The sequence below is a fragment of the Panthera uncia genome, assembly GCF_023721935.1.
Source record: "Panthera uncia isolate 11264 chromosome C1 unlocalized genomic scaffold, Puncia_PCG_1.0 HiC_scaffold_3, whole genome shotgun sequence".
Lineage (NCBI taxonomy): Eukaryota > Metazoa > Chordata > Mammalia > Carnivora > Felidae > Panthera > Panthera uncia.
Genome location: NW_026057584.1, coordinates 69,051,738 through 69,064,759, shown reverse-complemented (window position 1 = coordinate 69,064,759; position 13,022 = coordinate 69,051,738). Strand labels below are relative to the sequence as shown.

The window sequence follows — 13,022 nt, the reverse complement described above, 5'->3', positions numbered from 1 at the left end:
TTACTCTTGTTTGTTTTTACCCCTAAAAACTGATGTAAAAAAACTCTGACATCTGTTTGGATGTATATTAAAAAAATAAATTAAAAAAAAACACACCTAAACTCTGACATAGTGGGTGGACTATTTACATATCCATTTCTTTCTTTCTTTTCTTTTTTTTTTTACACATCCATTTCAATATAAATTTCCAGGTTCCTGCAATGTCTCAGATAATTCTCCCACTAAAGAAAATACTGGACTTTATTTTGTGAGAAATTGTGAATGGCTTGATTTCATTAAGTTTGATAAATGCTGAATTACTCTGATATTTGAATTAAAAGGGACTTAAAGTCATATTTACAGAATGTTGGAAAGCTAAATTTTGATGTCTTTCTGTATTTTTTTAAATTATAGGCTAAATCTGTGTTGAATACTAAGTGATCTCAAACTGAATGGAGTTTGAATTACTCCTGTGCTTGTAGGACTCCAGAGAAAGTGTTTGGAAACGCATCACATGTTCCAGCAGGAGAAGTTGCACTCTAGAGTCCTGTTTGAATAGTACCATTATTTCAAAGAGCTAAAAAAAATTGGACACATCATTTCCACTATCCTATTGTTGGGAGAAGAACATTACTAATGAACGGAAGAACTGCAATATGTTCACTGCCTCAGTGTGGTGTTTTTGCAATGACTGTTTTTTCATGCGTAAAGCCCCAGGCCACGCTGTCATTTCCCGTGGTTCAGGAACCACCGAAAATAAAATCCCACTGTTAAGAGCTCCCTTTGCACAGAAGCAGCATGGTGCCAGCCGTAAATAAGTCCTTCTTGATAACGGTTGGAGACAAGGATGAAGTGACCATAATCATTTGTGAAACATGATGGGGCACATACCATTTGGGACACGAAAATACCAGATGCCTGTCTGAAGTCTGCTATTGTGCATGTCAGGGGGCTCCAGATGGTACTTGCTGCTCTGTGTGTTATTTTTGAGACTTTAGAGTAAGTAGCTTGGTAAAAAATAGGAAAGACATGCACCTTGCCCTTTCTAAAGCACATATGTTTCAGGTACTGGCTACACTAGGCAAGCACGTGTGCTAGGAGATTTCTTGCTAGCGAGAAACTTTGCTGCCTACATAGTTTCTGTAGAGCCAGGCAGTTTCTGTTAACTAATCAGCATGCAGATGAAAACATCTTCTAAAGTACATTGTAGACAGCTATTTTAATACAGCTCTTAAATAGTACCTAGGTATTTCCTTACAGAAAACTAAAAGATGTCTCACCAGTCCTGATGGGATGAGCCCTGGGTGTTGTAAGTGATGAATCACTATATTCTACTTACTGCTGAAGCCAAGACTATACTGTATGTTAACTAACTTGAGAATAAAAAATAAATAAATAAATATAAAAAAAATAAAATCAATGCAGGTTTTTGCCAGTCTCCATGCCCCATTTTCAAATGTATGAATTTACTCGCTAGTCTGTGTAGAGAAGCAACATGTTTTTCAAATTCGGCAATATCTGCAATGCTTTTTGCAGGCTGACTGCTGGTTTTGAAACTATGCTTTTTTGTTAAGAATATTACCGGTCAAACAAAAAAAACATCAATGCAAACTATACACCGATGTGAAAATTGTGTTGTGCTATTGGTATCTTTAAATGTAAGTGATTTTCTTCTCTGAAGAATTCCTAGAATCCTTGCCTGCTAGAGGGGTAAATATGAGGCCACCATATTTTTAATCATAGGCCTTTAAACTTTTTTTTTTATGACTAAAGAATCAAAGGTTTTCCATTGACCCTATTTATCAACTTGGCTGCATAAAGGATCCTTAGAAAAAGTTAAAAGGGGGATGAAAACAATATGGTACAAACAAGCCATGCTGTTCTGTATATTTTGCTTAACATTTCCAATGGGGTTTAATGTCACAAGGACTGTTTCTGTATGAGCGGCTGACTTGCACAGGACTGAAAGAGCTCATCATTACCTTTCACTATGGTGTATCAAAATAGACTGTGAGTGGAGGAGATTTATATAAAGGCCTGGCATAGATGAAGTCATTTCAGTTAGCATAGAGAATAGGTACAACAAAGTATTTGATGGCGTAGAGTTAGATCATGGATGCAGAAATAATCAGTGTTTGTAGTTAACAATTAAGTACAGAGTAGTCAGCAGTCAGTAGTAGTCGTAGGTAGGTAGTAGTTAGTACTTAAGGTCAATAGGTAGAGTTAACAAATGATTCTCTGAGGGATAGCAGAGGAGCTGGAGAAGAGCCGTTGAAGGAAACCAGATTTTCACTAAGATGCTTCTTAGACATCACATCAACTCCAAGGAGTAATAATTTCTATTAAATAATATGCTTATTATTTATTTGTCTCTTCTCCATTTTGATTGGCTTTGTTTGGGCTATTATAAATGAATGATTTGTCACTCCGAGTCCTATTTTGGTTCTAAGCATTTTTAGCCTACTCAGTTGACTCTTGAATGAGATCCCTAAAAGTTCTCCCCGCTTCTTCAACTCTTCTCCTATTTTATACCTCCTTCTTTCTGAGGACTTAATCTACCCTCTGCTTAACCAAGGAGATTGGACCATGTGGTGCTAATAGCATTGAGTTTACTCCTTTTCTCCTCAAAGTCAGTGCCTTTACCCTTTTTCTTTTTGTACCTGCCTGTCTTTAAGGAAAACTTGTCTATCTACCTTGCTGAAACATTCATCCCTCTTCCTAGGTTCTGATTCCAACTCCTTTCTATGTCTCTTTCTCAAAAATTTCTCCATTAATACCTCAGGATAAAAAAAAATGTCAGTTGCTCTCTTTCCTCTTAAAATAAATTAAACAAAGTTGTTTCTACACTACCTGCCTTAATTTTCTCTTGTGCTTCCCCACATATGGGACTCAATTCCTGTCCTAGTGTTTACCTGAAATGGTTCCCTTCTGTTCTCTGTCATTGACAATTCACCATAAAAGAGAACCAGAAGCTCACTACAGATAGCAAGGGAGCAGGCAGCAGGTAGGTTTGAATCTCCATCTTTAAGCAGAAAATCTCCCATAATAATTGTTCTATATGTTTAGCATATTTGAGTTCTGGTGCTTTAAAAACATTTGACAATGACAAGTTTCATGAAATTACAGAGAGGTTAAGTGACTTGTCCAAGATGAGTGGCAAATTGAAGAGCTGGTATTTAGGTCTTCTGAATGCCTGTTCTTATTTTTTTATATTATTAGGCATAACTAGGGGGGGCATTTTTAAGATAAGAAATAAAATTCTTCCTCAGTTGTTCATAAAGGATTGTCTTCCATGTCAATATAATTTTAAATTATGAAGTCGTTTCTGTCATGAATGATTTATTTCCCTCCCTCCAGGATGATGTATAGAGCCTGGTCACAAGGCCAAGCCTTTATGTGTAATATGAAGAAATTTGACTCTAGATTGACTTTCAGTTCTTGACAATGTGGGATAATGTCAGAAAGTGTCAGACTGGGTCAGAGGACAGCTTTCAATTTGGGAAAATCCTTGAGATACCCTTTCTCAATCTTAATCTGAGAAAGTATCTCCTCTTTCTAACTGGTCAAATTTGGAGGAGTAGAAGGGAGAGAGTTTTTCAGAATTGACCTATAGACATTTTTGAGAAAATTGCCATTATTCCTAAGCTTGACATCAGATACAAAAGAACACTATCCTTTCTTTAATTTCATCATCTTGACTCTTTTCCTTTTGTACTCTGAACCATTTGGTTCCATTGAAAGGGAGCCCATAAATTTCCCCAGAATACTTTTGGTTCTGGAATATTGTGACAATAGCTATTTCACAAAAAGCAAAAGATCCAGGGAATAAGAAATATGGCTGCACATTTTAGGCCTATTTCCTATGTTTTGAGTTCTGTCAAGGAATCCCATGTTTTGGGTTATGAAAAATAATTTTGAGTCAGTTAATACATGTAATTGGAAAACTTTTACCTCATTTTGACATGGTTGGACAGTAAAAAAAAAAAAAATGACCTGAAATGTTTCACGAGAAACTATGTCTAAGGTTGTGCTTAAATGAAATAACGTGAAATGCTGATGTAAAATACAACAGTTTGATGTACTTTTATGTATCACAATACATAAATTTAAATCACTTTAAATTATTATTAAATTACTATTTGGTTAACAATAAACTAACAAGACACGGGGGTTATAAGAATGTGGTTTTAGAGGTAAAAAAATCTACTTTTTTTTTAACCTCTCAATAGTCTAAGAGTACAGTTACTTTTCTCTAACTTTGTTTTGTTTTTTGCACATTGTGTGTAACAAGCAGGCATCTTCCACTTGCTGAGTTTTCAGTTATCTTGCACTTTGATTTTTTTACTCACTTTGCAGTCACAAGATGAGAAATGTAGACACTGTGTACAAACAAGAAGTTCGTGCAAAGTCAAGCTCTCAAAACCACATGCAAGACTCAGTGGCACATGGTTTCGAGCTTACACACTCCAGGATCATGTAATTACAGGCATGCAGATGGAAGGAAAGTAAAGCACCTACATCATGAAAATAGAGGATGATGAAAGAGAATGACATTTTCTTTATGACAATTATCTAATGCAAACCGTATACCCATAACCTTTATCAGAGTGGAGGAAGGAGCAGATAAGTGACTTTTTGTGGGGAGGGGGAAACTGTATATAAATATTACTAGAGGTCAAGTTCTTGTTAAACTTAAGGATTTCTATTCTGTACTTGGCCTCTTCCAGGTTATCTTCTCCAGGTCCTTGCTTTGTATTTCCTTTGCTACATCATGCAAAAAAGATCAGAACTAACATTGGAAATCACTTAACAAGCTCTAAACCTGACAGATAACAAGGGTGTTCTCCACAATTTACACGAGAATTAAATTGGATATAAATACCTCCTGTTCTTACCGGTGGGTGTTGTGATTCCATGTATTAAGGTGTGAAGCAGACAGGAAAGAGATAAATCTTTCATAAGTACATTGTAAATAGGCAAGTGGTATATAAACCATATTCATAGGTAATAGAGTCAAACAATGAAAGCTAAATAGTTGTCAAAAAGAGACTTTATCACAAAAATGGTCACAAAACTAGTTATATGGAGAGGGGATGTACAATATATAATTGTTTTATTACTGTTAGTGAAATAATCTGGCAGTATGGAACAACAAAATTGAGTGACACGTGTTCTGATTAAAAAGTCTTGACACTGCTTCAGCCAACCCAGAGTTACAGAATCCCCAATAGTTTCTGAATGCTGGTATCTTTGTTCAACAATAATACAGATGGAAGCATCGAAAGTGATAAATTGGTAGGTGATTTCTTATGAAATTTAAGTTATATCTTAGTGATATAAATTTATCAAATGAATTTTCTCAAGTAACTTTGGGATAATTAGAAATAACTCATGGAATTCAGTTATGCTTTTATATGAAATGTACTAATTGATTGGCTTATCAAATGTAAATTTTTATAGCGGCATGTCCTTACTTCTCAGTCAAATACATCACATTTGGCTTTAATCTGCTTATCCTTACATGGCTTTCAAATTGGGCAACATTTGCAATGCCTTCTGCCCTTTGACTGCTAATTTTGAACCTTTGCTTTTTTGTCAGAATATTACCAGTCAAATAAAAAATGTCAAATTAAATTGGATAGGCTCACTTATGCAAAAATTGTATTATGCTGTTCATGTCATTAAATGTGAGTGGTTTGATTTTCTGAAGAATTCTTAGCAACAGGGTCCTTGCCCACTGGAGGAGTTGACAGATGGGAGGCCATCATATTTTTAATCTTTCCTAATAGATCTGTGATATGCCATAGAATTTGGGCGTGTCACATAATTTATCTGTAGGAATCAGTCTCTGTGGCTATACAGGTAGGTCAAGAGAATGTGTGCAATTCACCTAATAATAAAAAGAGCTCTTTATGCCATGGTGATGTCCTTAATTATGTTGATTTTTAAACATTGATAGACATGGGAGGAATTATGAAAAGTGATTGTTGATGTTGAATTTGCTTAAAAGTTATGAAGAAATCCATATTTCCTCCTTGAAAGGAAAGATGCATTAAACCAGGTACAGTAAAAGGGCACATAGTTAATTGTAAATATAGAAAAATTTGTCCTTAACAGAAATATGAAACTTCCAATCATAAAATGTTTATGGCATGCTGAAGTTCCCTAACCTCTCCCACAAATCCTCAAAATGTCCTGTTTTTTTTTTAAAGGAATGTTAACTTTGGATTTCTGTTCGGGGGCATCAGAGTGATTGTTACTATTTGCTTGTCAAATCTTAACACACATGGGTCCAACTATTTTTTTGGGTGCTGGAAGCTAGGACAAGTGCTGAAAGCCCAAATCCTGTGTTAATCATGTTCTCCCTAACCAGAAGTGGGAACTCTACTACACAGTTATATCAGTTTGCATCATGTTATAATGCCTTTGCCACACAGTATAACTAGATATAGCACCATGCAATGCCATGAATTGAGAATGAGAGACTATCTCCAGGGGAGAAAATAAACATCCGAGAGGAAAACAAAAGCAAGGGGTTCAAAGCTGGTGAGACTGGCTTTCCCATTTGAACTGTAGCTATAATGCCTGAAGTACTTCCATTTTGGAAAACAGAAATACATACCATGTTCATGTCAATGCCATTGGTGTATGTCCATGCATGCTGGAAATATTCTTCAAGCCGTTGCCTCAGAGGGTTGGGGATTTGGTGAAAGCGAATGAACTCTTTTACTCGAAGCATCTGCATGTGGTACCTGGCAGTTCCCGAGTATAGTCTTTGGATAATTGCAGATACATTTCCAAAAATGCTTGCATACATTAGTGCTGGATTGGATAAAAAACAAAGTTATAGGGACTGCACTTGGGCATTTTTATATCTTGTCAGAATCTCAAGTTTGTAGATTTTTTTATGATCTCAATCCAGTTGTAAAGATTTATCACTGGCCAATGGGGAAAAAAATTAAGTGAAGCCAATATTATAAATTTTATAAATTTGATAATAAACCTGGAGAGGAAAAGTCTCCAAATTCACCATGGATTCTAAATTAGAATACAAACTCAGATTGTTTACATTATCAACCTATGATCTGGAATATTGACTACAGAGATAAAATGCCTTTAAAATAAACATTTTCTTTGTAATGTAATAAGGATATATGTCACAGAGTTACCACAGATATGTTTTCTGGAGCTGGATTAAAATGTTTATTTTTAACCTGTGACATCTCTGCCTCTCAGACTCAAACCTAACCTTTTAATATTAAAAATCTATTATAAATCTCAAGATTATTTTGAATACTTTGGTTTTGCTAAGGAATGATACATTGTTTTAAGGAACTCATACTTTCCTTATTTATTTGTATATGATTTTTAACCTATTAAAATTCAGTTTTACAGTATCTTGACATGAGAAACATATCTCAGGCTTGAGTATGAGGACATCATTTTATTTTTGTAGAAAAAAATAGAATATACATTTCCCTTTTGTCTGTGAGAAGAAAGAACTGCAATGAGAACCCTTGCTATACATTCCAGTACTTATGTAGAATAAGTGTTTTCCGGGCTAAATCTTTGTGATTTAACATAAGTTCTTTGAGTATCTTCTCTTTCCTTTTATGTTTGTATTGTTTCCAATAATCCTAAAACAGTGCTATATTCTATACAGAAAGTCAAATCATGATACATGGACCGTATTCTGATCTCTGGGCATGTGTCAGAACCGTAGAGAGAGGGTAGCATATGTTTAAGGCACTGGGCCTGCAATATCCTGAGCACGTGGTAAAAAATGACCACAGTGTTTGATTCAATTGTATTCAACAAACACATTCCCCACCCGCCCCCCACCAGCACAACACACTTTACAGACCTTTACTTCTATAAACCCCTTGATCATTTTTCAAGTAGATTTTGACCAAATTCGGGTTAAGCATTTGAAAACAACTTATCTTCTTGGTCATTTGCTTAATTTTCCATCTGATCTTTATCTCTTGGTTCATATGGCCTTGTATACCATAGATACCTCAAGTCAGAGAATGCCATAGAGAAAGAAGTGGCCCTTTGTTTTTATCTATTTAGAGATGAAAGTTGGGGAGATCTGTAGTGAGCCTGACCTGGGATGTGTGAAGGACAGTAATTCTCAGTAAGGTAGACAAGCTGTTTAGATTGGACCTTCCAAAGATAAAGACTCGTGCCTAATTTGAGTAAAAGAGTAGTTGATTAAGAAGAGAGTTAGCAATACTTGCCTGAAACTGATTCCTGTGATCCAAGGAGATTCCTGTGAAAAATGCATTTTACTCTTCCTAACTGTAGTGTCAGAAATATTTATGCATGCTGTTGTGTCTCCAAAGTATCTATCATTTTCTCAGGTAGCACACATTAAGTTCATTTGATTTAATCAGGGGGACATAATCAATGCCAGTTATTTTTTTTAATTTTTTTAATGTTTTTATTTATTTTTGAGACAGAGAGAGACAGAGCATGAGCAGGGGAGGGGCAGAAAGAGAGGGAGACACAGAATCTGAAGCAGGCTCCGGGCTCTGAGCTGTCAGCACAGAGCCCAACGCAGGGCTCGAACTCAAGGACTGTAAGATCATGACCTGAGCTGAAGTCGGATGCTTAACCAGGTGAGTCACGCAGGTGCCCCTCAATGCCAGTTATTTTATTTAAAGCACATAACTACTTGGAGGCGGGTCAGGGAAAGCATTCTTAATTTGTTTGTAATACATACTATGGTTTCATTTCTACACTGTGGCTTTATCTCCATACTGCTATGAAAATGAACCAAAACATTAGTCTGGGTCACAGACAGGTATTTCCATTCATTGCCAAAATGGCAAAATCTAGATTAAAAGCATGTAGTTTAATATATGAATAACATGTATTTCTCTTAGGCAATTCTATGTGGTGGCTTTTTAAGTTGTAATGAAGGCACGAATTATTTTTTCTGATTTTTTTTTCAGGAGCAACTGGAGCCGTAAGCAAGAAAGAAGCACAACATAGTTATATTCTTTATACATTATTCGGTTAATGCTTAACAATTGGCATACGAGTCAAAAGTAAGATGGCAAATATGAATCAAAATATGAGTCAAAAGCAAGATGGTAGACTATATAAAGGCATTTCTCTCTTCAACTCAATATTTTATTTAGCTTTCCTCAATAGATAGTTGCAATTTCACCAGATGGTTTGTTTTAGGCTTGGATATTATAGAAACAAAACAGGTGTATCTTAAAACTTCCTTCAGCACACCACACCTAAAATCTGATATGCTAACCAAATGGATGTATTTAGTAGGCCATTAAACATTAGCTGAAATGTACCGATAGAGCAAATACACGTTTTCTACCTAATACACAAACTTTTAAAAAGTTTAACCTAAAAAATTAGATGTTATCGGTGTGTAATTTACATACAATAAATTAAATAGGTGTTAATGGCACAGATCAATTAATTTTTACCAATGTATACGCTGCTATAAACACAATCAAGACATAGAACATTCCATCACCCCAAAAGATTCCCCAGTGTTCGTTGGCTGCCCTGCATACTCACTTCAGAACCTAGACAACCACTAAGTTCCAATGTATGTCATTAAAGATTAGTTTGCATTTCCTAGGTTTTCATATAAATGGAGTCATGATGTATACATTCATTTGTGTTGACTTCTTTTGTTCAGCATGTTTTTGAAATTAATCCTGTTGCTGTATAAATCATTAAAATGTTCTTTTCTTTTTTTTTTTAATCACTGTGCAGTATCCATCCAATGGCTCTACCAGTTCAGTTCATCTCTTCTGTTGACAGAAAGCTCATTGTTTCATTTTTGGTTACTATGAGTAAAACTGCTGCGAACATTTGTGTACAAGTCTTTGTATGGGCATATACTTCCATTTCCCTTTCAAACACCTAGGAGTGGAATTGTGTGGTATGTTTAACTTTATAAGAAACCACGCGACTGTTTCTCAAACCTGTGTCAATTTATACTCCCTCCAGCAATATGTGACAGTATCAGTTGTTCCCAAACCAACAGTTGGTATTGCCAGTCTTTCATTTTAACCTTGTAGTGGCCATGTAATACCTCATTAGAGTTTTCATTTGCATTTCCTGATGACTAATGACATCTTTTCCTGCACTTATTGCCCATTAATTTATCTTCTTTTGTGAAATGTGTTTAAATCTTTTGCTACTTTTTAAATTGAGTTGTCCTTTATTACAGAGTTGTAAGAATTCTTGATATATTCCAGATACAAGTCTTTTTTTTTTTTTTTAGGTCTGAGTATTGAGAGTATTTTCTTCTAGTCTATCATTTGTTCCTTTTCTTAATAGTGTCCTTGGAAAAGCTGAGGTACCAATTTTGATGAAATACAATTTATCAAATTTTATTGTATGGCTCAGGCTTTTTGTTTCAGTTTTGGTAATTTGTTTCACTATGGAGCTTTTCTATCACATCTAAATTGTCATATTTATTATTATAAAGTATTTCATAATCTTATTTTATTATTCTTTTAATATCTTTATAATGGATAGTAAGATCTTTTCTTTCATATAAGACATGTTAACTTATGTCTTCTCTCTTACCAGTCTAATAAGAGGTTTATCAATTTTATTGATCTTTTAAAGAGCCAGAATATACTACCATTAATTTTCTCTCATGTATGATTTCTATTTTATTAACTTTTGCTCTTATCTCTGATATTTCTTCTACTTATATGTTTAATTTGCTTGTCTTAAAATAGAAGATTAGATCCTTGATTTTTAGATCTTAAGACAGAAGCTTAGATCTTTGATTTTTAGATCTTTTTTTTTTAAAAATATAAACACTTAAGGGGTACCTGGGAGACTCAGTCAGTTGAATGTCTGATTCTTGATTTCAGCACAAGTCATGATCTCATAGTCGTGTTATCGATTAAGCCCCACATTGGGCTCAGCACAGAGAGTGGAGACTGCTTGGGATTCTCTCTCTCTCCCTCTCTCTGCCGTTCCCCCAACTTATGCTCTGTCTCCAAATAAATAAATAAACTTAAAAAAAATAAAAACACTTAAAGGTACACATTTCTCTCTGAGCACTGTTTTAGCTGTCTCTTACACATTTTGATACATTTTATTTTCTGGTTCCCTCCCCCATTTTCAGGGAATCCACATACACATTTGTTAAAGTGCTTGGTATTGTCTACCAGTTTCATCATTTCTGTCAATTCTGGCTGTGAGCTTCATTTTTTTGTTTTATTAAGATATGATTGACATATAGCATTATATTAGTTTCAGAAGTACAAAGTAATGATTTGATATTTGTATACAGTGAGAAATGATCACCAAAATAAGTCTACTTAATATCCATCACCACAGTGACAAGAACTTTTAAGATCTACTTTTTTAGGGGCACCTGATGGCTCAGTCGGTTAAGCATCCAACTTCTGGTTTAGGCTCAGGTCATGATCTCACAGCTTCGTGGGTTAGAGCCCCACATCAGGCTCTGTGTTGACAGCACAGAGCCTGCTTATGATTCATTCTCTCTCTCTCTCTCTCTCTCTCCATCTGTCTCTGCCCCTCCCTCCCTTTTTCTCAAAATAAATAAATAAACATTAAAAAGTAGCCTAAATTTTTTTTTGGTAGTTTAGGGGTGCCTGGGTGGCTCAGTCGGTTAGGTGTCCAACTTTGGCTCAGGTCATGATCTCGCGGCTTGTGAGTTCGAGCCCATGTCCGGCTCTCTGCTGACAGCTCAGAGCCTGGAGCCTGCTTCTGATTCTGTCTCCCTATCTCTCTGCTCCCCGCCCCCCCCAGCCCCGTTCACGCTCTGTCTCTCCCTCTCTCTCAAAAATAAATAAACATTAAAAAAATTTTTTTGGAAGTTTATAAATGTTAGTTTAAAAAAATAAAAAAAAAGATCTACTCTTCTAGCAAGTTTCAAATGTACAATATAGTATTATTAACTATAGTCACCATGCTGTACATTACATCCCTATTTGTTTTTTTATTTATTTTTTATTTATTTTAATAACCAGAAATTTGTACCTTTGATTCTTTTCACCCATTTTACCTACTCCTCACCCCAGTCTCTGGTAACCACCAATCTATTCTCTGGATCCATAAGCTTGTTTTTTTTTTTTGTTGTTGTTGTGGTGGTGGTGGTTGTGGTTGTATCTTACTCTACTCAGTTAACTAAAGTGTTTTCTCTTTTCCTAAAATATGAAAATTGTCTGAAGAAACCAAGTATTCTTCTTAAGGAATCAATAGAAATAGCTTAGTGCTATATTTAAGAAGGAAGGTAGGAAAGAAAGGAAAAAGGTAGGAAGAAAGGAAGGAAGGTAAAAAGACTGCCAACAACCCTGATTTAGGGATTAGAGATTGGGTATAGGCCAAATAAAGAACTGGGTTTTCTTTAATTTAAGATAATTCACAGGATAAATAGTAGTATGTATTTAACAATCCTCACAAGTGATGGGTATTCCCTAAGTGGTGAGCAGGTTAAACTTCAGTGCATTTGAAAAATTCGTTCTTGCAAATTCTAAGTTTCAACATACAGGTTCTGTTTTCTTTATGAAAAGTATATATATTTTTTTCTATACAGATGTTCAAGTAATTAGGAACAGACTTTTAAAAATTTTGTTTGCTACCTGTTTCACTAAGATTGATAATCTCTGTAAAGTATTTACTGGCAGTTGTAATCACAGAGTGGGTGGGACTGTGCTTGTTCCGAGAGATTTAGTCTCTCTGGAATGAATTTTTCCATTTTTCCCAGTAGGTCCCTCTTCATGTCCTTCTGGGTACAAGATTACGTCTGTGTTTGTAGTACAGACTTAGCCTGCATCTGTAGAATATGTTGGGTTATTTGAATATAATACAATTTGCCTATAGCAATCCTAGCATAATAAAAATACTAAGACATACATATGAAAAGTAAATTTGAAATACGTTGAACAATAAACTGGGTGAATTGATTTAAGTTTCATAATAAAGGTTATCTAAGTATATTTCATTAGTTAATGTGTTAACATTTAAAAAGCAACTCTGGATCTGTTTTCATATTTGTATACAATCTAAGGATGATG

The 13,022-nt window shown here is 35.1% G+C and overlaps 1 protein-coding gene across 1 annotated transcript in view; it reads right to left on the bottom strand.

Moving 5' to 3' along the window:
* KCNH7 (potassium voltage-gated channel subfamily H member 7) overlaps positions 1–13,022 on the bottom strand; it is a 141,312-nt gene that overhangs the window by 43,253 nt on the left and 85,037 nt on the right. Inside the window, exon 6 of the mRNA XM_049615587.1 lies at positions 6,602–6,801. Within this exon, the coding sequence (XP_049471544.1) occupies positions 6,602–6,801 (200 nt within the window). The remainder of the gene's footprint in view (positions 1–6,601; positions 6,802–13,022) is intronic.